This window comes from Synchiropus splendidus, chromosome 7 (genome assembly GCF_027744825.2).
Source record: "Synchiropus splendidus isolate RoL2022-P1 chromosome 7, RoL_Sspl_1.0, whole genome shotgun sequence".
Classification (NCBI taxonomy): Eukaryota; Metazoa; Chordata; class Actinopteri; order Syngnathiformes; family Callionymidae; genus Synchiropus; species Synchiropus splendidus.
The window spans coordinates 16,892,478-16,913,337 of record NC_071340.1 but is presented as its reverse complement, the minus strand read 5'-3'; the positions used below and the strand labels follow the sequence as shown (position 1 = coordinate 16,913,337).

At 44.2% G+C, this 20,860-nt stretch overlaps 2 protein-coding genes across 7 annotated transcripts in view; both read left to right on the top strand.

The window, feature by feature from the left end:
• The first annotated feature begins 599 nt into the window (after nt 1-599).
• Nucleotides 600-4,559, top strand: fxn (frataxin). Its single transcript, XM_053870131.1, has 5 exons — nt 600-799; nt 1,001-1,080; nt 1,220-1,340; nt 1,843-1,940; nt 2,446-4,559. The coding sequence occupies exons 1-5, from the start codon at nt 686-688 to the stop codon at nt 2,582-2,584; spliced, it is 552 nt and encodes a 183-aa protein (XP_053726106.1). The 5' UTR covers nt 600-685; the 3' UTR covers nt 2,585-4,559.
• Nucleotides 4,560-5,491: 932 nt separating this feature from the next.
• Nucleotides 5,492-20,860, top strand: part of LOC128762024 (tight junction protein ZO-2-like) — a 41,708-nt gene continuing 26,339 nt past the window's right edge. For 3 of the 6 annotated variants that reach the window (XR_008415516.1, XM_053869768.1, XM_053869769.1), the window contains exons 1-2: nt 5,492-5,655; nt 14,386-14,488. Coding sequence is in view for 4 of the 6 variants with exons in the window: in XM_053869768.1 (XP_053725743.1) it covers nt 5,513-5,655; nt 14,386-14,488 (246 nt within the window). In the remaining 2 variants the exon portion in view is untranslated. Of the gene's footprint in view, nt 5,656-7,686; nt 7,822-14,385; nt 14,489-15,519; nt 15,934-20,860 lie in introns of those variants that run through there. The other 3 variants (XM_053869774.1, XM_053869770.1, XM_053869771.1) reach the window with 3 other exon arrangements.

Sequence of the window (20,860 nt, the reverse complement as noted above, 5' to 3'; positions counted from 1 at the left end):
TTTCCCCCACCAGTACTCCATGTGCTCTGCAACCACTGAGCTTTAGCATGATATTATAGGGTCAGACTTGCTTTAATATCTCTGAAGACACTATAGGGTTGTTTCTGTTGTCATTTGGTGATAAAACCTCTTCCATTAAACTCAATGATGCCACAACGTCCTGGTCCAGAAGCCAGAATGTTTTCACTTGATGGTTGTTCAATGTTTTCCTTTGGGTTTTGGGGTGATACTGGATTGGAACTGCGCAGTCACCTCATTCCTTTGACCCAGGACATTTGACTACGGTGCCATTTGAATAAATATGGATGTGTGTAGCCCAGATTATAATTTCGGATTCATGACGCAGACTCTACTGGTACGGAGTAAATATGAAGGATAAACTCATGCAGGCCTGTTTTCCAGTTCCATCAGTGGTGATGTTTTATTTTAGTTTAGTTTATTTTATTTTAGTTTAGTTTATGTTACCACACTCCAATACATTAGATGACAGTGATGCGCTTGTTGGTTGGAAGCGGTCAGAATCTCTACACGAAGAAGAAACTGCAGTACAGCCTCCGAAACAGCGGGTGGCAGTAAAACGCTCTTTACGGCGACGACGAGCGACCGGAGCTGGGTGTAAGAGGAAGCGCAGTCGAAGTCAGTCCGTGGTTTCGGTTCACGGCAGTCCAGTACGTTGAGAAACATCATGTTCTTATGTCGAGGAGCGAGTCATCTTTGTTCACACATCAGGAGCACGCAGCGGGTTGTGCTGGCGGCTGACGTCACCTGGTCCCGGAGGGTCTGCGGTGCCTCCTCGCAGGTAACTAACTTCACTTTTGACTTGTGTGAAAACTAAAGGCACCGTCTGTTTATATGCCTCAGTTGGTTCCACATACTCGTGTTCTTGTTCTTAATATGTTTCTTAGCGCCGATCAAATATCTATCTTTGTCTCAGTCGTGTGAGTTTTTGTTTTGGCTTGTCTTCATGTGTGTGTCACCACCATGCTCTGGTCCTGTTCAGAGGCGGTTTGATGCAAACGTTCAGAGGAGGAATCTCCACATGACAAGAGCAGTGCAGGCAAGCGGCTTGGAGCAGAAAATGTGAGGACACTAGTCAAGAAGTTGAACTGCAGTTTACGGCTAAAAACTTGTATTTCTATTGTGTGTGTGTGTGTGTGTGTGTGTGTGTGTGTGTGTGTGTGTGTGTGTGTGTGTGTGTGTGTGTGTGTGTGTGTGTCAGTGAGCTGTCGGAGGCAGCTTATGAGAAGCTGGCTGACCAGACTCTGGACGCACTGGCCGACTATTTCGAAGACTTGATGGACGAGAACTTCACAGGAGGCGACTATGACGTTGTCTTCTCTGTAAGTCACGCGCTCATCTCCTTAAATGTTGAATGTCATTCAACATTTTGGACATTCCTTTGAAAGCTACATGACCTTTGCACCAGTAAAGTGTTGGAGGCGGAGCCAGCAAGCACGGGACCATTTTAATGTCACCTCATATGAATGAAAGATCTTATCTGAAGCTGCTGTTGCAGTGACTGGATCATCTCCTGCTTGATGCTCTCAGGAGCTGCTCAGCCAGTTCTACAGGAAGAGCAAAGCTGTGACCCCACTACACTATAATCTGAACTATAATCTGCTGATAGTTGCTGCTAGTTACGGTGGCATCACATCAAGCACGACTACTTGGTGCAGATGTGTAGTTCAAACTACTGCATGCTGAGAAACTTGTAGTTTTCCAAACTATGCTGCCGACTCCCTTCGAGGCTGGAGTGGTCCGTCAGCCCAATAAAGGAACAGAATCATTGGGCAAATGCTTGTGTTTAACGTCCAGTTTGTGTCCTGTGTTGTTGCTTTGCAGAGCGGTGTGTTGACGGTGAAGGTGGGTGGAAACCACGGCACCTATGTCATCAACAAACAGACACCGAACAGACAGATCTGGCTGTCGTCCCCCTCCAGGTGAGAGCTGGAAGTGCTCCCTCTGTATTTGGCCTCTCATCCGCATGCTTGTGTGTCAGCCAGTGAGGGCGGCGTCATTGATTCCTGCTGGATATTAATGGCTTCACAGCCTCGAACACTGCAGCTAGCACTCCGTTTATAATGTGATCTAGCAGCTCCTAAAGAGAAATCCCCAACAAAACACGCTTGTTCAGCCATCCTGCCTATAGGTTTCACTTTTTTTTATAGCAAAAGAAATATAGAAACGCTTCTGTTTGATGAGCTACTGAACGTTTACACAGGCTGCTTTATCACTCGTGGGTTATTTGTGGGCTCCACAGAGAGAAGAAGGTTTTAACAACAGCATTGAGGAGTGTGCCGATTTATTTTGGGGCCCGGAATGGGCCACCAAACAGTTCAGTCGTTTGTGTCCAGTTCTGCCAGCCCTATTTTGTGGTGAACTTGTACAAGAGACGGAGCATCTCACCAGCCACACGGTCTATACTGATCGATGTTGTGTTTGCAGCGGGCCCAAGCGCTACGACTGGACCGGTAAACGCTGGGTTTACTCCCATGACGGCGTCAGCCTCCACCAGCTCCTGTCCAGGGAGTTTTCTCTCATCTTCAACAACAGCATGGACCTGGACTCGCTCCCTCACTCCTGATGGGCCTCCACCGTGAGCGGGACCTGCCAGTCATGGACATCACAGTGAAGAGAGTTGTGTGAAATGATAACCTGACTTTTATTGTAACTTATTATCAAATAATGAAACACTGAGCTCCCTGACTCTGAGGTGGAGTTCTGCTCCGTGTGGCTCCCAGAAAACGATCTCTCGGTGGTCATAATGTTCTGGAGGAACTTTTGTTTATAATATGCTCGATTCTCTTTGACCACTAGGTGGCAGTGCAATATAAATTGTTTGATAAGCCACTGATTCCCAAGTCTTCAGTCCTGGGTTCCATCACATATATGAGGGACAGAACCAGAAAACCTCCTTACACAAACCCATAAATCTGTCACTGAAGTCAAAGGCCATCTCATCTAATCCTTACTGTAAATCACACAAACAAGATGAAGGTCTCAACATCAGGAACATTGTTCAGGCTCTCAGGGTTTTTGAGTGTGAGTTGCCGCCACGAAAATGGGTGGTGCTTTGACCCGTGAAGGAAAAAAACTTTCCAAAAAGTCGACCGTCAGTAGAAAACAGTTGAATTTACAGCTCCAGCTCTGATCCAGTACCAACCGAGGGTGCAGAACTTCACGCTCACTCATCTGTTTTCAGCATTTCCGGACTCTAGTTCCATTAAAACGAGTGGCGACTATCAAAATGACCGAATCCCGGAAAGTTGCCAGGCTCCATGAGGATAGAGCCTGATCCCAGATTAGGACGCAGACTTTATTCTCTTCTCTCCTGGATTAGCGTCAGAAGATTATTCGGTTCTAATTTACTGGATTATACGTCAGAAACTATACTCACATTACATAAAACATGAATTAGTTGCAGCTTTTATCATTAAATTTGAGTCAGACGTAAACTTGGCAGGAATCGACCCACGGTGGCGGAAGTGTGGGAAAAATTTTCTGCGTGGCTTGAATGATTTGCAGGCAAGGGAGGAGCCAGATTTAGGAACATCTGCAGGCACAAAACAGGTTCAGGTATAATCCGAAGACAGTAGAGGACTGAAAACTATTTAAAAGTTTCTCACAGATGAGAGTTTTCTCTGGTGGAGCAGTACAAAATGGTGCCCAAAGAGAGGACGATGGTAGCAACACGTGTATCCCGGCTTGAGGCTGTCTGCAGTCCCACTGGTGCAAGAGAACCTGTTCCAGTCTGAGAGAGTGAGAGTGGTGAGTCAGCGACTGTTGTGACTGTTGCGATAACATTTTGGAATCATGGCTGAAACTTTCCTGTAGCTGACATTGACTCCAGTTTTCCAAAGTGAGAGTGAAAGAGAGATGCTTCAGTATCACTGCATTGATTCCCACACAGAGACCAGAGGAGGTTTCTACTCTTCTCTTTCAACACCATGTATCACCGTTTGAGGGGCAAGATGAAGTTAGTTTCAGCAAAATAGAGTGTCGTATATAAAGCAATCCCTCCAGGAGTTGGCGATGTTGCGATGCCAACTATAAAAGCAAATCTGCAAGGCGCAGCAATTGTCCAATCACTACGACCTCTATGTGGCCTATGTGCGGCATCGTATTCCCTCCCTCCTTGGAGACATGAACTCACGAGCGATGCCAAACACATTGGCCAACAAATATTGGGTTGCAACTCGGACGTGAACGATCATAAATCCGTTCATGAAAGTCCATTTTCCCATGATTGGAAAGTAGAATTGACAGAATAAAGAAGTGAAACTCACTGGTGCAGCGTCAACCGAACACTATATGGGGCAGACGTAATCAAACATGGCTGACAGCAAGAGCCACCGCTCTCCAGACTGTTTCTGATACTACAGGGGTTGGACAAAATAATGGAAACACCTTAAAGCTTAAAGCTCCATCCAAATGCCCCTCAGTCTCCGCCCTTGGGAGGAGCTCCGTAACAAAACAACAAGCGTCACGACACGCTGTCAACCCGGAAACAACTCACAGAAGATTAGAATTTAAAAAGACTCATGTTATCATCAGTTTTTTTTACATGGCATTTTTATTTTGTGTGTGTGTGTGTGTGTATCCATTGCACTTGAAATACTCACTGCTTTTTGCAAATCTAGCACATTTTGCTAAAATCGTTGCAGCCTACAAACTGGGCTGTAGGCTACAAACTGACACAAGCTCATTTGCAAAGGTCCTTATTTCCCCTCATGTTGTTCCAGAACCATGAATGATTGCAACTTTCATTGCATTAAAAAAATGCTCCAAAATTAGACATTTTTGGACAATTAATTATGAATAACTAAGATGAAAAAGAGGCAACACACTTGAGCACCTGGACAGCGATACATTTCGGGACCTCCAAACAGGTGAACCTCTTCCTCAGTACTTTGCCCAGCTTCCATTTAGGAGGCTTCAAATAGTGACGGGTCCGTTTAGTCACGTCTTCTCCTGCAGTCATAATGTGAGAGAGCTACATCAGGTCATCATCACTGTGTGGTTGAGCTTTCCCGAACTGTGGAGCAACCAAGCCTTTAGCAGCATCAACATGGAGGTGGACGGAGGATGATGAAGTCTTTGACAGCTCATTTGCTTATTCTTGTTTGCATTTGCCTTTGTAATAACTGTGATATTACAAAGACTCACAGCTGTGAAGCGCAGACTCAGTCAGCTCCACCTCCCTTTGCATCATCATCATTTTGCAACACAGGAAGCATGTCCTCTGACCTTAGCGGGCCTCAGTGACCTTGACGTCAGGTGGTGCCTCACACGCAGTGAAAGCTAAAAAGCAAAGACATAGACGATGGTGGCGGGAGATTACCACTTTGAGCAGCTGGAGGCTTAGTGCCCCTATTTTCTTTCTGTGGTGGGATTTTCTCTCTCGATTATGTAACATTAATGCTTGCGCTCAAATCGGCGTGCAGCTGTTTGCCACTGCGGCTCCTGGGCTTGGTCATGACGCGCGGGGACCCTGATCCCCACAGCCTCTGTGATGCTTCTGACTGACGGCTGCTTTGGGAGCATCGCCATGAAGTACAAGAAGTTCATCACCATCATGCAGGCGGCCCTGGGCGTCGCCCCGCTCAACAAGAGGGAGCTGATCCCTCCCCCTCGCAAGCTCTGGAAGCCCAGCAGGTACAGTGTCTGCACGAGTGTGTGTGAGCCAGTGTGAGGTGACAATGAATGTTTTCAGGATTAAAACAGTAACAAATACGAGACAAAATGTTATAATCACCTTTACAGTGAGGCTGAAATGTTGAAATGTCACTTGGTTCAAAGATATTTGCTATTACAGGAAGTGAAGCTTCTTTGGTCAGAATTGTTTTTTGTGCTCCACCATCAATTGGGCAGAAGAGCGAGAGGGCAGAGCCTTGACTGGCTCTAACATTGGTCAGCGAGTGCGCACGTCTTCTTGTTTGTCTCTCCAACTTGAGGCACTGACCTTGACACTCCATGTGACAGGGTTGCAGCGTCACTCTTGAATCATTCTCCTTAAAAAACACCAATCTTAAGCGCAGAGGTCAAAGTTGGGCCCGAGGTTAAGTTGCAGGGGCGCATTAAAAACTTCAACACAAGGATATTTGTACAATAAAACTTTAATTTTACAAACATTTAAGTGAGCAATGTGACATCAATACTATGCAGTGAAAAGTGTCCAAACTCAGTCCTGTGATGTTCAGGTGCTAGTTTTGATAGATACATGTGAAATGTTGGAAGTCACACACTCACTATTTCTCTCTCTTGGATCCTACTCTTAGTTACATGAGCGTCACCGGTAAATCTTGCCTCCTTGCTCAGCTCTCTCTTCACTACACCAGACAAGGACAATGCCATCGCAATCTCTCACTCACTTCTCCACTCACTCATGAACAAGACCCCTAAGACTCCCTCCTGACCTGCAGGGCCTTTCAGAGCGGAGAACCACAGCCTCAGACTTATTATACATGTATCATTATAAAATCTATTATTATTTATCTCTATTATTTACATAAGACTATTGAAGCGTTATCTCAATCCTATTCAGCAATGTTCAGCCAGGACAGGTGTTTTTTTTACTTTCTTTTTAACATCACAGGTCACATGACACGAAGGCGCCAAAGGAACGCTACGTTGGCAACTTTTCTCTGTTTCTCCAGCTGAGAAAATTACACAAATAATAATAGCAAACGTGGTTCATATTTATTATGAAATATTTTATTTTATTTTTATTTTATTTTTTATTTTTTCTTATTTTGAACAATTTTCTCTGCATTATGAAATACGCAAGACACTTGGACGAAATGAGCAAGCTCCCTCCACCACTTGCGATCAGTGGACGAAACTCCATTGGGAATTTAACTTATTTTATACGAAGAATATCGTAACTCTGTCACAAGACAAACCCAAACCCAAACAATTTAAAACAATAATAACAACACGTTATTATGGTGTGCAATTACAAATATACAAAGCAAACTTTCCATATTAATCTATTCACCTATCATGTCGTCTCTGATCCAGTGACATAACATTTCTCTCCTCTGTGCACATGCGCCTTCTCTTTCTGTCAATCATCCCTGACAGCCACCACCCGCATCTCTACTGAGGCCTCAGCTGAAGCCGGTCCGGTCCTTCGGTGGCTGATCCAACACCCTCAAACACATCATCCTTTAGCGCTAGCGTCATGACTGAGCTGGCGCTTTACTGCCTCGCCTCTGGTGGGGCTTGGCTTTGGGCCAGACGAGAGGTTGGCTTGTAATTCCTCCTGGTTCTTCATGATATTTTCTCTGACTACCAGGGGAAGTATGGAGGTGACCATCAACTTCAATTCTCCCCAGACTCAAGCTTCTCTCACCCGCCTTGAAACTAGAATACTCCATACTCCTTTTTCCTGTGTGTTTTTCCACTTCTACCTCCACCTGCTCTCGTTCTATTGTCCCCCTGTCGTTCTTTATTTCTGCTGAAAATTTGTTAGAATCCACCCCCACCTCTCCACCTGAACGTCTTATATCCTTTCTCCGTCCTGCTCCATATCTATAACCCTACTTACCCCTACTGTCCTGCTACTCATCCCTCACACACTCCTCTCCCCTCCTCCTCCTCCCCCGTCTCTGTCCCACTCTCGTCGACTCTCTCGCTCCTCAGTCCTGCTCGGTCTCTGTCCTAACAGCATCTCTCTCTCTCTACCTCTCTCTCTCTCGTACATGCCTTTACGTCTCTCCTCCTGTATCGCTTGACATCATGCGTCTTGGCATTTCTTCCTTCATTTCGGATATCCTGAGCACCTCCAGTAACATTTGTTTCTGCTGGACTGAGGCCAAGGTAGAGTGAAGCTATCCTGCTGCTGTGCTGTGGGGCAATGCAGGACACACACACACTCACACACACACTCACACAGCGGCATGTAGTCACACTTCCAGTGGTTTGTGTTTGGTCATCGCTAACCTCGACTCTGCCTCTATGTTCTGCTGCTGCTGCTGCTGCTGCTGCTGAAACTAAAGCTCAAGCTCAAGCTTGTTGATTTATCCAAGACAGCGATGAAAGTGTCCAGGAGCTAAGTGTGTGTGTGTGTGCGTGTGCCGGCGGGCGGTGTGTGTGTCACTTAATGTACGGCTTTCTTGTGCAATTTCACATGATGAATCCACCGGTACAAAAATTGTTTCTCAGTTTGTTGGAAACCCTGCGAGTCAAACTGTAACGCAGAGGTGAACGTACAAGTCCCTTCATAAGAAGGTAAAACCTCTGAATCACATTATATCTGATGCCTTTATCTCCGAATGACCAATGATTTGGGACCACGTCTCGTCACCCAAGATGAATTCCCAGCCTCCTTCCCCAGTCATGAGGCTCAACCAGCCTTAAAGGGGGTCCAACACTTGCGTAACAAATGACTCCACTCAGACTCGCACATCCCTGCTCTAAGTTCCGTTGTGCTGCTTTGACTGAACCAGAAGCTTTTTTTGCAGAGCGATTGTGGTACAAAACAGAGAGTGATGTCTTGTGTCTCATGGTTTCGCTGTCGCTTTGGGGCACCTGCAAGTCAAAAGTAGCTACTTGGAGCTGGTGACTTGGTTCAACAGTCATATTCTCAAACTATCAATTCTCCTTCAAAACTTTTGTATCAAACACAACACACGTTTGGAGCCCTCACACTACTTTCACACACACTAACTCCAGTCTCAAAGGAGTGGAATTCTGCTCTCAGTTCTTGAATAGTCAGAGGCCCAGCATGTTATATTTAAGAACGATTTTGAGTTAAGAATGGTTGTGTGTGTGCCTGGTTTAGCTATACTTGTGAGAACATTTTTCTTTCTAGGGAACTTTAACCCAGAATTTGAAGATAAAAACTTCAAAATAACTGGGACATTCTAGTTGGGTTTCAGTTTGGGTCAGAGTCCTGGTTAAGGTGAGCCATGGATGGTTAGGTTTAGGGGGAGAGGCTGGGGAAAGGGTTATGGCAATGAGAGGTCCCCACAGAGATAGCTCTGGGTGTGTGTTGCAGCAGCGAGAGCCCTGCAACATATACATCTCAAGTGTGTGTGTGCCCAGTGACTGGGTCGGTGGCAGATCAGGAGCAGGATCAGTGCTGCTAGCTTCTTGTCAGCCAATCACAGCACGGAGGAGACGCCAGCCTTCCTGCACTATTTATCTGAGAGTCATTATTGCACTGCAGGCCAGAGGCATCGATTCAGCGCCGGCTTGGGTGTGACAAGGTCATACGGCTACAGTCTGCCAGCAACACAACAACACTCTTTTTACAGGAGGATCCCTGTGGTGTGTGGAGGACAACACAATGATAGGTGTTTGGCGAGCTAAAGACGGTGTTAAATGTACAAGTGTGCAGAGGTATCATTGTTGTTTGGCTACATATTGGAGAGAGCAGCTGAGGAGTCAGTTCAGTGAGGAAGTATTTGTTTGTATCCAGTATCTCCTAAAAGGTGTGTTACAGATGATCACAAATGTGTGTCAAAAGCATAATGTGAAGTAAATGTAGAGGAGGTGTGCGACAAACTATAGTGCTGAAATATGGGAGCAGGTGATGTGACCAGTTTGGCGCAACAAGGTCGCTGCTTCTGTCACGTTGGCGGCACAAAACGCAAATGCAGTCTGTTACTGACCCACAAAAGACTCGGACAACAAGATTAAAGTTATAGTTATAATGAACTAAGAGAGGGGGAGGAAAGGTGGAACAGAAAACAAGCGAGAGTCAAACACAGCTGTAAAACTACAGAGAGACTCAAAGAACAAAAAGGACTTGGTGGCAGAACACACATACGCACGAGGAGAAAACCAGAACAAAAAATGTGAGTTACAAAACAATCAACTGGAAGAACATTCACATAGTGTAGAAACACATATGGAGGCAAATAAGAAAACACAGCGGAAGAACGAACACACACCTGGAATCTAAATATAAATCAAAGCACCAAGAGATAACAAGAACAGTGGAGAAGGGAGTCTTACCAATGCAGGGAACCAACAAACGCTGCAGTCTGGAACCAGGAAGGAGATAAGGAGGACGGCAGCATTGGTTCTCTTGGACCCTCTTTTTGACTGCGACTTGAGAGGAGGTAGGAAGTCGCTTTGGTCACTGGAAACCAACGATTACTTGTGTGCCTGGAGCATGTTGCTAAGTCGTGTTTGGTGTAAAGGAGGTATGCAGTTGGAGCACACTTGTGACAACGTTCAATAGAGATAGAACCAAGACCAAGTGAGCTTGAGCAAAAGTTTGGGATTCCATGAGACTCCATGGAGTTTCAGTTTCGTGGCTGCACTTTTCTTTTCCAATTGTTGTGCGCCCTCCAGGGCCACCGTAGTTCACATGCCAAAGATCTGTGCTCGGTCAGTATCAGACTGAAGGATGCAAACTTCCTTCCAGCTGAATGTTGTGCGACTCAACATGAGAAGGAGTCACAACATGAAAATGTTTTCACTCACAGTTCATCAAACACGTCAACGATCCGACTGGTTCTGCCTTTAGTGAGGAACCAGAGCGAATACCATCCATTTTTAATCCCTGCTCTCTGGAGAACAAACTGACTCTAAACTAAATTCACATCGGACTGTTCGAAGTCTCCAGAAGTCGTGGAAAGAATCTATTCATGAGCAAAGTTGTCACAGTGTTGAGTAAGAAGATGTGTGTAGCAGCAGCAGCAGGGTGGTGATATGAGGTTGTGTTGGAGAGGTGGTGCAGGAGGAAGCAGGTATCTGGCAGTGTTGATGCTGCACAAGTCATGTGTCCTGGGATAGAGTTGTGTGCCGCGGCGAGGTGTTTTGTAACAACAGTTTGGGTTGAGTCATCACACCTCCTGCGGCTGAAAGTGTAGTGGACCATATTTCTCCAAGACACTCAAGGATGCCACAGTGTGTGTGTGTGTCTCAGGGTGAGCTGGCTCCATATTTCTTTTTCTAATCAGCGCTGGCCTGTCCAGATACAGTCGAGCACTTTTCCAGATTAATGTTCCAGTATTGATTGGTCCATTTGGCAGTGTGGATAAAGGGCCCCGGCACTGACCCAGATGGCTCCAGTACCAGCTCCGCATGCTGCCTCCACACCAGCGAGGACAGCAGTAACGTCGTACACACGTGAGGCTGGTGATGAAGTTCTGACGGCGTGGCGACGTCTAAATATGGAACAACGCTCCTTTTTCATTTTGAACTCTATTGATGTGGGATATTCTGAGACGCTCGCAGCGCACCAGAGACGCGGCAGATGTGGAACATGACACTGGCCGAGCATGTTACACACAGATGATAAATACTCAACGGCTCAAGTTCTGCATCATCATGAGACTTTTCTCATCGTCGGCAAAATAATATCACAATAGCAATGTCCTGAAAATTGTAATAATAATGGTGCAATAATTTAATTTGACCTTTAACTTTAAATGCCGTTTTGGTTGCACTTTATATTAAGGTCTTAACTTGCCAAAAAAATATTTTCAATCTAGATAATAAAATAATAAAGTAATTGTTCATCCGCACACTTTGTTGCATCAGAAGCAAAGAGTAAAGGCCCATTCATCCTTCCTTTATTTAGGAGAATGTACCCTGTGTTACTGTCACTGATCACACGCTTCCATGCATTCTTTACATAGCTGTTCACCAATATATCCACCAGGGGGAGCAGCTCAGAGTCAAAAGGTTATGACAACAACAAACTCCAAAACAAACATGGCGACTGTAGAAGAAGTATTGATAATGTAATGGTAATCTAGACGCCACAGTCGATGCTAATCGACCATGAAGCTAGTCGCTTGTTGACAAGTTGTGACGTCATAGTGTAGCTGCTCTTTCTGCATGAGTGCCGGTCAGCAGAAGCGGCAGGAAGAGGAGAGGCTCCGGGTCATGTGACCTAGAGTCAGTTGGTCAGCCTGCACCCCTCACATGATGACAAGCTGACTGGTCGCTAAGATAGCCAGCGACTAGTGAGTATCAAAACGGTGCATCACTTGAGGATCAGACTTCACATCAGTGACTTCCATTTTCTGTTTTCTTCCCTGTCAAAGAGGGAAAATAGACTCAATGGCAGGACAAGGACGGAAATAGATCTTGCATCACAGGTGATTGTCACATCAAAATAAAAACACAGGCAAAGAGTAAAGAGTGGATCAGACATGGAAAATTTAATATTAATGAGTCCAAACCGTCCCAAAATAAATTAAAAAAAGCTCCCTCCCTCTGCAGACTGCAGTGGTGTCTCTCCCCTGCTCTTCTCTTCTTCTCCTGTGTTGTGCTTTCTCAGCAGATCTACCAAGATCACATCGCATAATAGGTCCCTCACACACATATGCACACACACACACCCACCTTCTTATAACTGTACACAGACCTTGAAGGACTGCGTAGATACTGAGTGGGGTCAAAGTTGAGTCTTAATCACTGATTTCAGGGTCAGAACAAGACATTCTACCGGCAGCACCACAAAGACAAGGTCACGTATCTCAGCACTGGAGGAAGAGAGCTAGCGCAGCACTTTTGCCGCGCATGTGACACGACTGTTGTGCCACTGGTTCCGGGCATTTCAGATGCAGAGGCATCATTTAGCGGGGAAGGGTGTTGAAGATTCACCCTGACACCAACACTACATTCTTCATAGCTTCTATGCTTCACAGCAGGAAGTGTATTCCAAAAACATTACTCCAAACGTCAAAGCGCTTCACAAAAAGGAGACCCACTATAGAAAATTAAGCTTAAAGAAGCATTTTCCAAGAATGGTTGTAGAAAGAAGAAACCACCTAATGACCAGAGGCAGGGTCCATGGAGTTTATGAGCTGAATAATGGAGAAAATAAAAGGTGTTCCGTGAAGGAAATGACCAGAAATGAATGAACTGCGCAAGATTTTTAAGGTTCTCTTACCACGACATGGCAAAATACACAGATAATAAAACAAGGAAGAAAGAAAATCATAGTTTCAAACGCAGAGATCGAAATTAGGTGACGACTAGAGGCGGGTAGTGGCAGGTTACACTTACACCACTACAGTACCCCAGTAACTTTTCGAATATAGCTTACTTCTGGGAGTATTTTTCCTGAAGAAGACAGTTGCTGATCTTAACTGGTAGAGAGGGTGTTTATATTTACGGTAGCGCTGTCAGCGTCCACGCTTGTGATTAAGCTAAAGGCTTGCTTGCATCTTCCTTTATGGCCCTGGTTCCCCTCATCTTTAGTTCTGGTCCAGTAGGTTGTCGGACCCTATACACTAACAAGTGGCTTCAGTGGCGCTCTCCTTCGTCCTCTGCGTCTCACGCTGCTGCTCTTTCTCTGTATCCACACGCATCCGTTCTCAGATTCACTTCCAGTGACACTTTCATGATACGCACAGCAATGAATGAATGAAACATTTACAGGCGTAAAAAGTAACCAACAGAACAAGAACTGAAGAGTGCAGTTCATCGATCGACCAGCAGAGGTGTTCTGCTACGACAATTGCAGAGAGAAAGCTACCAGGTTTTAAAATTCAAGCGTAAATGACAACTTCTTTATCTAGTAAAACATTGATGACCTCAACGTGATTTATACACTGCGTACAGTGGGTGATGTATTTATTGGAAACAACAGTATTTCCTTTAAATATAGGCAACGAGTCTCCATGGACCATGGTGTTTGCTGATGATATAGTGATCGGAAGTGAGTGTAAAGATGGAGAGAGATGATGGAGGTCAGGTGAAGAGGAGGGTGCAGTCATGGTACAAACGAAAGTCAGGGGTAACAGGTGTGTGGCAGCTGGAGTGAAACGGAAGCTCTACGGGAGAGAAGTGAGAGCCACCGTGTTTGGTTCGGAGACTGACTCTTCGAGTTAGAAGAGGGAGTGACCAGGATGGACAAGATTTGAAACGATTATCCGAGGGACGTAGAGAAGTTTAGAGGCAAAGGGAGGTTGGCGTATTAGCCATGTCTGTAGGGAATCAAACATGCATCTTGAGTTTGAAATAAAGTCGAATGCTTCAGTAGATCAAGAGCGTCTCAATCGTCACAATGCTTCAGCGGGTTCCTGCTGTACCAATAAATGCCAGGAGGGGGCAGAAGAGGGCAAGTGGTAACACCATGTCTTCTTGATCAGGTTCCAAACAAGACCCTTATACAACTTATTGAATCCTCGAATCAGAGTTCGAATCAGAGTTTGTCCGACTACTCAATATGTTTACTAGTCTGTCTACAGACTAGTAAACATATTGTTGATACTGTTCTTTGCAAGCGTCTGTCTGTCATTTGTTTTATAACCCACATTTGAGAGCAAGTGACGATAATATCTTCATAACGGTTGCAGAAGTGGTGTTGGTGTGTGTTTTTGTGTTGCCCTCATGAGTATGTGTTTGTGTGTGTAGTGTGTGTGTGGTGTGGGAAAAGAAAACGACAGTGCTGACCCCAGTGTTTCCTTGTAGGGAGAGATACAACTCCGTGCACAGACACTCGAGAGGCTTTCACACACACAGCCTGCATGCCCAACAACCTCAGAAACTGTGTGTGACCCCATGTCATCACCAGGTATTGCAACAATACACACTCTCCATCTGTTAAACATAATTTTAAAAAGTGTTCCTCAGCCATCCTAGGGCACTATTTCATGAAGTTCTATTGAAAGATACTGGAAAGATGTTAATTTACTGGTCAAAAAAAAAAAAAAAAGCCCTGCAGCTCTACCGACCCCTAGTGGTAGCACGCGGATCTTCATCATCATAAAAAATCTGAGAGGTTTCTGAAAAATACAACCAGTGATATGTTTTTTACTCAGAATGCGACTGCAATATATATATATATATATATTTATATATATATATATATATATATATATATATATATATATATATATATATATATATATATATATATATATATATATATATATATTTATATATATATATATATATATTTATATATATATATATATACATATATACATATTTTTTTACTACTAAGCTGTCGTTGTGTATGTGATGTGTAGTTTGTTAGCTGTTCATTAGGGGCAGGGGGTTTCTTTTAATTTTACTTGGAATTTCTATCTGAGATCTATGCCTGATATTAGCGTAAAATATTAAAACAAATAATGAATATTGTAAAAACTGTAGTACTCACATACAGTACGTCCACAGCTGCCGGTGTAATTGAAGCTTTCTCTCTGACTTCTGCCCATTAATATATTAATCTTATCAGATAGAGCGCCTTTTCAAAAGTCGATCTAAAAAAACACAGGTTGAGTGTTTTGTGAGTGTAAACGTCGGTCGATGTACTATCTCAATCAGATTGGGCTGAAACCAACCAACGACGGACATCAATTGCTGTTACGTAATGTTATACGAGTTTTCAGAAAGTGCTTATCAACCCATCTAAATGACGGCAGATAACGTCGACATAGATTATTATCTATCTGGGCACCTTTTTTGCATTCATTTAGCATATTTTAAACTGAATTGTGGCCACCTAATAAATGTTGTAGACCGAAGCGGAACTATCGACGGGGGGTTGTGTAGAACGTGAGAGAGAGCAGGAGCACCGGAAGTGCCACTGTCCCTGTTTGTTGTTGTTGTTCCGCAGCAGCTCAGGCGGGCCTTGCTGGCTCTGCCCGCTGCCGATGTTAGGCTGCTCACCCGCCCGCGGAGTACCAGCAGGACGGCCGTTCGGCCTGGCCTCCCTCTCGCGGTTCACCGCGCTGAGTAATTCGCTGGCCCCAGAGAAGCCCGGGGCAGGGAGCAGCCGGGACGGCCCTCCCTCCCTCTCCCGTCCGCTGCCTCTGGTAGGCTGCCGAGCCTCCTGGCAGGACGAGGGCGGAGCTTCTCCCGACTCACTCCCTGCGCTCACCCCGGCGCTATTTGCTGTCAACCACCTCCTGGTTCCCCGCGACGCCAAAGCGCTTCCGACACCGATTCGAAGAGAGCAGGATGCCGGTAAAGGGCGGAGGAAGGCTGGCCTCTTCTTCACACGACCACATCGAAGTAAGTTCCAACGTCTTTAAGCGTTTGACAACAATTTCAGCGGAGAAAGTGTTGGACTGCCGGTGTTGGCGTGAAGTTGAGAGTTGGTCCTGTCGTGAGACTCGTCTGACATTACACCTGGCGTTTCCTGGTGTCAGGACCAACGAAGACCAAGTGAAGCTCACTGATTAGCACAGGTTCACCACTTCACACTCGAGTGAGTCACGTCGAGAAGCAAGTTTTTATCCTGATATTTAAGTGGGTCATGGCGGGAAGGTCACTGTGTGTAATGTGCGTGTTTGTGTGCGAGACAGAAGGTAAATAAAAAAGAGCGCTGCCTCATACTTGCATGGTTTATATCTATATATATGGAACACATTTTTAACATGTTAAACACAAGAAATTGTCTGAAAAGTATGGACAACAGTACAGAACCCATTTAAACTAAATACACATGATATTTACATACATAGTTTACATACTGTTTATTCATTTTTTCCCCCGAGATCTCTTATTAGCTGTGTTCAAGAGACTTAAAAATGTTGTTCAACAACATAGTTTTAAATGTTTTTGCTAATCACAGTTTTGGCCCGTAACATGAAATATTTGTATGTACACCAAGACCCTACAGTGTCAATCATATAGGGTTAACATGCGCAGCCATTTTGGAGACATTTGGGGATAAACACAGGGCTGGTTGAATGTAAATACCGCAGTCTGAAACCACAGAAACACTGGCCGAAAACCCTGATTGAAATGAGTTTAAGTTGCAAATGCACACAAGGGAAGGAATTGGTCCACTGAAAAAGAGACGGTATACAGTAGGTGTACATTTCATTCGTGGGGATCCATGCAAGTTCACTCCCTCCCGTTGGATCAGTGATGACCAGAAAATACCAAAAAGCTGCCTCAGTTTCAACTGTGAGACGGAAAGAAACCTCAGAAGTAACGACACAAAATGTTTATAGTGGAGTGCTGTGACGTTCTGCACCGCAGGCATTTAATGTCAATACTGGTTTACCATGTTTAGTTGATTTAAAATGTGTACCAGTGTAGTGTACCAGAAACGGCTCACACACTTACTCTAAATGTGCAGCAGCGTATTTGGGGGAAACACAAAAATTTCACCTCAAAATGTTTTGTACGTTTTTTGGAGGCAGTTTAATATAAGGTATAATATGTTAAATTAAATAATAAAATTAATTTTTTGTTTATGTATTGCTACTGACCTGATACAAAACAAAATGCCACGATACATTTGTGTTAAATAAATAAGCCCAAAGCCTGACTACAGGGAGTCCAACAGGGAAGCAGATGGAGGAGTTTTGACATTTATTGAATTGTTGACAAAGAAAAAAAAATCGGACTCTGATTTTTCCATTAAAAACATGCTGAAAACCACCATGTTCATGTCCACTTACATTGTGTGCTATGCTTTTTCCGATGTTTCCACTTCGTTTTAATACATTTGATCACATGAGATTTCATCTTTAAAAAAGATCATTATTATGAAGACGTGGCGGCTTTCACTTAAACGGTGGCGATGCATCATGTTCGTTTACCTGTATGGAAACACTTCATAGGTTTCAGGATGAGAACAGCCAGTTGTTACAGAGCATCTTGGCCTGCAACAGATGACAATTGACTTCTAAGCCGATTTGTCTTCATCCATTTGTTCTTGGCAGCTCATTCGATTTTGTTGCTAATTTGTATTTATATAGTAAAACATCCATGTACAAGCAGAAAAATCAGTTCAGGACGCATGATATATGTTGTTAGGGCTGAAAATTTCTCATTTTCTCATTATCTTTGTTGGTGTGGATGATAACAGTATGATTACATCTTGCCATTTACTGATCTTAGTAAGCAAGACTTCATTGCTTGGAAGACAGTTGCGAATTAAAGTTGGTCACCTGACAGCATGTTTGAGGGTAGCACTCTGACCTGCCTGTTGCTTGACTGTCCAAGAAGAACGTTCCACTGGACAGAGGGCGCTGAGCCAGATGAGGTGGGGCAGCTGCCAACTGATAAACTATCTCTTGGTGTCTTTAGATCTGCCCTCAGACATTCTGTTTAGTGTTTACTGGCCCTACCCACTGACTAGGGAATAGCTTCTGAGGTTAAGGGGCGTGTAGCTCTCACGCTCAGTGTTCCACTGCGTGGGGAAGAGAGAGATTTATCAACGTGTTTCATGTAAACTGGAGCAAAATCAATATCATGGTAGTGCTATTCTTCAGTGGAATAACCAATTCTACATACGTTTCACCTCTGTTGTAAAGGGGCTGCTGTGCGTGTGTCGATGTGTGTTTGTCTGATGTCTAAATAATTGCTATCGTAGGAATCACAGGATGAGGACGTGACGGCTTGTAATGAGCCAGGAAGGGAGGTGGGTGTTGTTAGACTTCTGATTTTGTAGTTTGTGTTTTACTGAACTGGACTTTATCTAGTCATGGATCTAGCCCTGTTTTGGGGGTAAACGTACAATAACAGCCAGGTTTAAGCGATTGTGGCATCTGGTGCCAAGAATTGGCCGCCCTACTTTTTATTTTTTTTCACTGGTTTCCCATGCTAGTTTCATATAATGTGACCAATATTGGTAGATTTAGGCCAATTGTTTCGTTGCTCTAATAAGCTCACCTTTACCTGCCAGACTCATCCCCAGCTCTGTCAATCCCAACCTTATAAATCAGCAGGGTTTTCGAGGATTTTTTGAAACTGGCTGAGAACGAGGCCCCTCCACCAAAAAAAAAAAAAAAACATTTGCTGAATTAGCGGCAGTAAAAAGTAGGGATGCCGAATAGTGCCAAAAAGCAACATTCACCGAAGCTGAATAGTGACGTGATCAAACACCACGCAGAACTGCCTGTTTTTTAAATATAAAAATCCTCTGCAGAGGTGAAATGAACATGACATGCTGTGCGACCCTTTATCTTCAAAATTAAGATATTACCAGACTGTCCATGTTAAGATTGGCTTTATTTTTTTGTTTGACCAATAAACATCTCCCCTCTTCTTTGGCGATCAGAGGTTGGCATACGAATTCATCGCGAGGACTGCCATCATGTTTTTTTCCCCTGTCTGTTCTGCCTTTGAACACAGGTCAGAAAAACCCCACACTTCTCCTGATACATGGAAACATTTCAAACCAATGACTGAGTCAGGCTTTATGACCAGCGACCTTTTCAGTGTCCGAATGACCTGATCCTACAACTCGAATGGTCTGTGGGATTAGCTTGAAGTGATTGGGTTTATGTGTGAGTGCTGCTGATTTGGCTGTAGATCTGATGAATTTATGTTCCAGGCCTGAACCACTGGTGACTAATGCTCACAAGTGCGGTGGCAATGAGTGGTTGATGTAAAAATAGCAGTGCCATTCATCATCTCCCTGTGCATCTTCAGGAGACTCTAGCGTAAGGTACCACTCGTGTCCTCATGTCCGTCCTCACTGAGCTGACTTTGTTGTTGTTTTCCTGGAAGACCGATAGGTTTCATGGAACTAACGACCAATAAGATTTAAATATTTTTTAAGAAGCAAATATTGCAGAACATCATTAAGTCAAGAAAGTCCAAAATGTTTCTCTTAAAACCTCTAAATGACCAAAAAAAAAAGCTATTTAAAAAAAACGATGGTTCACGTCTGTGTGTTCGTCCGTTATGTCTGTAGTTCTACTAAGGTTTCCTTAGTTACCTGAGCCAGAGCTTTCATTCTTCATCCTTATTCCTGATGTGTCCTCATTTAACTTCCTGTTCGTTCTGAAGTGTTAGAGGCACACAGAGTGATAGACTGTAGACCTGCTCATCAGTCACTCAACCTCTGTCCTCTCACCTGCGTGCGCTGTGATCCACTCTGTTTCATGGCTGTGTTAAAACCAGGCAGATTTTTCCCTCCAAGTAATTGGTGTCCAGGCAACATAGCTAAAATGATCCCCATCCACAAGTGCCATTTTAGTATTTACAAGAAACTGACTTGTTGTAGACAGAAAAGAGATTTATTTTTGGACTTTTTTGCAAATTAATTTCACAAAAACTGTTAGTTTAATTATGATCTGGATGGTTCTGGTTATTCAAACTCTTTGCGTTATGATAAAAACCCTCACATACCTCTCTGATGCTTCCTCATGCAGTACCTCACTTCCTCTCCAAGAGCTCAGCCATAAGCTTTCTGCAAATTTACAAAACCACAGTGTAAAGCCACCTGACCTTCTCTGTACTTCTCTATCAACATCCCCAAAACAGACATCAGATCCACGCTGCTCTTTGACGCACAAATCGATACTGGTGATCTCCTCTCAGCCTTCACCAGCCTTGCTGCATCTCTCATTAAGCGTCTCCTCGGTCTCGGTGAAGAGCCTGGCCATCTCTGCAGGGATATTATCTGCCTGCCCACACCTCATCCTACGCAGCACTGCCATCACTTTCACCAGCAATGGGCAATTGAATTTCCTTAGGGGCCACGTGGAGTTCTGTGACCACAGTAGCCACGGGCAGTCGAGCCAACTGGCAGAAGGACAGGAAACGAAAATTAAATGTAGCTTGTAACTTGAACATTATGAAATCGGGGATAGTGTTATATCACACATTTTATTTTACCTGCACTTTATTTACATATTCTCTATATAAATCTTAAATATTGCAATGCTCCCACTGTATCATGCTGGGTACTCCTTTTTCGCTCAGCTCCACCTTGTAGATTCTCAAAAACACCAGTCCTGTATCTGTTCTATTTTGAGATACCAAACTACACACCGTGTGTGTTTAATTAAATCTACTCACATACCTGCCAGTGCGTCTGTCGGCTGCAAAGCGTGCTCCAATTCTCCAGTCAGGTCTTCTGGATTAGGTTGTTCATTTTCACACCATTACACCATCCGGGAAAGCCACTTACTTTGCAACAGCGTGATTCATTCTCATTCAGATAATTTTCCTCATCAAGAATATCTTTGTAGAA

Coding starts and splice junctions, on each gene's coding strand:
- fxn (XM_053870131.1), top strand. CDS start 686: ATGTTCTTATGTCGAGGAGCGAGTCATCTTTGTTCACACATCAGGAGC. Junction 800..1,000: donor TCTGCGGTGCCTCCTCGCAG/GTAACTAACTTC, acceptor GGTCCTGTTCAG/AGGCGGTTTGATGCAAACGT. Junction 1,341..1,842: donor ACTATGACGTTGTCTTCTCT/GTAAGTCACGCG, acceptor GTTGCTTTGCAG/AGCGGTGTGTTGACGGTGAA.